The 4211-nt window shown below is 40.0% G+C and overlaps 1 protein-coding gene across 1 annotated transcript in view; it reads left to right on the top strand.

Moving 5' to 3' along the window:
* The first annotated feature begins 1052 nt into the window (after positions 1-1052).
* tm9sf4 (transmembrane 9 superfamily protein member 4) overlaps positions 1053-4211 on the top strand; it is a 12297-nt gene continuing 9138 nt past the window's right edge. Inside the window, exons 1-2 of the mRNA XM_019863148.1 lie at positions 1053-1119; positions 3360-3470. Coding sequence (XP_019718707.1) covers positions 1102-1119; positions 3360-3470 — 129 coding nt within the window. The 5' untranslated portion in view covers positions 1053-1101. The remainder of the gene's footprint in view (positions 1120-3359; positions 3471-4211) is intronic.

Genomic DNA, 4211 nt, shown 5'->3' with positions numbered 1-4211 from the left:
TATATATATATATATATATATATATATACTAGAAACTGATTACAACGCCTATGTGAATCACCACCTGAAAGTCTCATGGAAACTGAATGCAGCACTGAGGGCGATCCCTACCGTAAAGATCTTGGAAACCAATGAGCTGATATACTGTATGCTTCAGCATCAGTGATCCAGGAGATGCTTGGCTGTTAGAGCAACCATGGAGCCGCCTAAAGCGGTACACGAAAGAGAATGAGGCCAGACGAATAAACAGGCTGTTCGCAACACAACCTGCGAAAGTGTACGGTCAGTGGCAGGGTCCTAACAGCAGAGCAGACCCACCAAGACTGGAAACTGAAAGGTGCTGGAAAGGCATATGGGAGAAGGAGGTCGCAAATAACAGCAGTGCACAATGGCTGGTGACTCTGAGAGAGGAGCACAGCAACCTCCCTGAACAGAACCCAGAGAGTTGCAACAATAAAAAAAATTATCAAAATTAATCGAGTATCAAATTGACCAACAACTATTTTGATCATTGATTAACTGATTGGACACCACATTAAACTTTAAATTGTCCAAATCCTTGGAATTTCAGCCTCTCACCAGTAAATATTTTCAGATTTCAGGAGTCCTACAAAAAAGTTGACTGTATATCTTTTTTATTTGATCAATATAAAACAATGAATGATGCAAACATCTACTGTTACATTTTTGCCTCATTTAAATGTTACGGGCCAATCCAGTTTAAGTGAATCAAAATAAATTTATGTTTGTGATTTTTTTTTTTTGCTGCCAATGTCAAAATTATAACATGTTTTGGAATAAAGGGAGGGAAGTGATCTGATTCATTAAAAAAAAAAACATTCAACTCATGAATCGAATACAATACAATACAATACAATACAATACAATACAATACAATGTTAAAAGTGCATCCACAAATAAATCAAGACTAATATTGCTGTCCGTACCGAAGAAAAAGCAGCTATAAAAACAGAATATAATAAAATGGAGGAATATGCGATTGTGAAACTGTCACTGATTATGGAATTTGAACCGGACATAGCTGGTTTATAAAAAAACATACATCGCATTCAATGACGTCACCAATGACACGTAGTCAAAATGGCGGCCACGGCGATGGTGAGTGGAGGAACGAGTACTTTTTCTTCTAATCACACATTCCCGATTGTCTGTTCCGATTATAAAACGGGCGAAATGTCTTGATGGGTCACCTTTGTGTCTAAATTACATGGTAGATAACACTTTGAAAACGAATAGCGATTTAGCTGTTGTTTCGTGTTGACGCGCTTGCTAACTTCCTGGTACTTAGCTAACATCCCTTAGCTTCCTCCGTGGCTGCAAAAAACGGATCCAACGTATTTGTCAGGTCAATTGAACTGTGTTGACAATATTGAGGAGGCCTCTGATGATTGTATTCAACTATCATTCATTCATTGATTAACAGAATTAAAGAGAAAAAATAGGCTGCAGAACATTTCTGACAGTGCAGGAGTTGCTGCCGAACGTTGATCCAACAACCAGTGTTGGGCAAGCTACTTGGAAATGTAGTGACCTAAGATACACGTTATTCTACAAAAATTTCCACACTGAAGCTAAACACCAGAGAAATACAAAGCACTCGTCTACAATAAAATGACAAATGTGGTCATAGTTCTCCTACAGTGGATGTAGGGTTTTTTTTGCCCCTAGTTAGAGCATCAAAGTAGACCACAATTTAGTTTTGTACCGAAACGAGCTTATTTAAATGATCAGCTCACCAGCAAGCTCAGTAGAGGCCTGAAACGATCACAAACAATTGAATCAGGTGTGTTGGAGTAGGGAGGGATCTAAAACAGGCAGGATAAGGCTCTCGAGGAACTGGAGTTCCCCACCCCTGATATAAGGTGTACCCAGCAGCAAATGTCCCAAGAATGCTCCCCACTGCCTGCTCTTTTCGTCAAAAAAAATAAAATGTCTCCACAGCGCTCAGAGTGCATCTGATTAATTCCACGGTTTGCTTTCATCCAGAGCCAACCAAAACATAACTCAATGTATGCCCTCACAAATTTGCACAATTGGGAGTCTTGGATGTTGACAGGCACCGTCCTTTTGGGGTTGAACAGTATGAAGGTCACTGACGTGACACCTCCATTGTCTGTTTATCAATGATTCAAAAATCTGAATTAGGACCACACTAAATAAAAATAGATAATTGTGAATGGGAATGTTTGAGGGGGTAAAATGAAGAGACAGAAGCAGCACAGAGAGTTAAGAATGTGTCAACACGAGTGAACCAACAAAGTATATTTTTGAAAATCATTGGCTAATTAATCGGTAACTGGTATTTTTGTTTTTCTGCCAAAAATTGGCATCTGCTTCAAAAAATCCATATCGGTCGAGCCCTACTATGTCCTATGCTGGACTCTAAATTTCTTAAAGGGCTATTTTGAGACAGTTTATTACTATCAAACCCAAAGGAAATAAAATACAATACAATACAATACAATACATGCTGATTTATATAGCGCTTTCACAACAGCGGCAGCTGTAACAAAGCGCTTAACAAAACAGTTAACATAAAGTAAAATAATAAACACAACAGATAACATAAAACACGGACAGTCGTGCAGTCCTAACCACTTTTCCAGGATATAACAAACACAAACATTGTTTTTGAGGGGGATGCCAGGAAAATGTGAACACCCTCCCCGTTGACACTTCAAATTTCCAAATGTTTATTCTATTAGTGCTCGGTATGATGTCAAATGAAAGAATACAAAATTTGCCTGCCACGCTCAAGCAGTGATGACTTAAAGTATGCTGTCATTTGCATTTACTGTTTAGGAAAATCAAGAGAAAAATATAATTTACATTCGTATTTGGAACGCGTTGTAAATTGTGTGCAGGGTTCCCGCGGGGTCTTATACAGTCTCAAAAAGTATTGAATTGATGAATTTGGAAATAATACAGTGAAATGTCTTGAAAAAGTCTAGAATTTCGCGCAGCCTCTTTCAATTCTTGTTTTTTTTTCCTCAGGGTGTTTTTTCTTTCACCTCCTCGAAATGCATGCTTTTTTCTTTGAGTTCGGTGATTGATTCGGCCAGTCAAAGCTGGCTCCCACTGATTAAGTCCTTTGTTGTGTTGACAGTGTGTTTTGTGTCACTGATGATGAACCTTCTCCCAATTAGTTTGAATGCATTTTCTGTAAATTGCCATGTCAATGGTTTTATAGACTTCAATATATTTCTCAATGCACGTGTATATGAGCCAGCTTTCAACAAAGGGTGAAAGCAATCCAAAAACAACCACAAGCTGTAATTTCCGCTGGTAAATTTGTTTTGATTCCTGAGATCAGTCGCCATGTCACGTGTCTGTTACAGGAGACGTGGTGGGCCTTGCTGCTCTTGTCCTTGGTGCCTGTGGTGTTGCCCTTTTACGTTCCTGGCGTTGCTCCCCGGGACTTCCATGAAGGGGATATTGTAGATATTAAGGTATGAACACTCTCAACTGTAGCTATTTTTTTTTTCTTTAGACATGCATCTTCCTTTTCCTGAGGATCGAAAAGTCAATGGACAAATGAATGTCATCTGTCCAATTATGGGCTGGGAAAAAGTCATCTAAAAGTCACCACAAGAATAGGTCGCCACAAATATGTGTCCCAAGGCTTCGCCTTCACCACGCACACCATGCACAAAGACATTTCCAGTCAACATGAACCTTTGTTCCTTTGAGTGTAAATTAGTTGGTGGCGGGGGAGGTCAGTCTGCTAGAACCCTCTATTGGTGAAAGATGTGACTGTAGTCAATGATGTCTTGACATGGTGTGGTCACAGCGGTGATACATTTGTGACCGTTTTTACACCAGGTGGCCCTTATGACACAACTCACCCATTTTTATCCGGGATTGTGACCGGTAGTAGCTGAGAAGTGGGGTCTAGCATACACACTCGGATGTTATCTTTCATCATCGGTATCTGGTCGCCTGTCTCCAAAGGAGCCAACATTGCACTCCATTGCATCTATCAGCCTTAAAGTAAATCGCGTTTAGAAACTACCATGGGCAGTTAAAACAGACTGTTAAGCTTGCATCGCTAAGTGGAACGTACTGTATGGTGTTGGTAGACTACAAGTTGAAACCGAAGTTTTATTTGCATTGATGTGCATAGGTGTGTTGCTGGCTGGAATGTGGGACTTGTTGTGGAACATGCTTCAACAAGGGGTGGAGGTGGGGGG

This window comes from Hippocampus comes, unplaced genomic scaffold (assembly GCF_001891065.2).
Source record: "Hippocampus comes isolate QL1 unplaced genomic scaffold, H_comes_QL1_v1.1 scaffold1, whole genome shotgun sequence".
Taxonomy (NCBI): Eukaryota; Metazoa; Chordata; class Actinopteri; order Syngnathiformes; family Syngnathidae; genus Hippocampus; species Hippocampus comes.
This window is presented reverse-complemented; position numbering and strand designations above follow the sequence as displayed.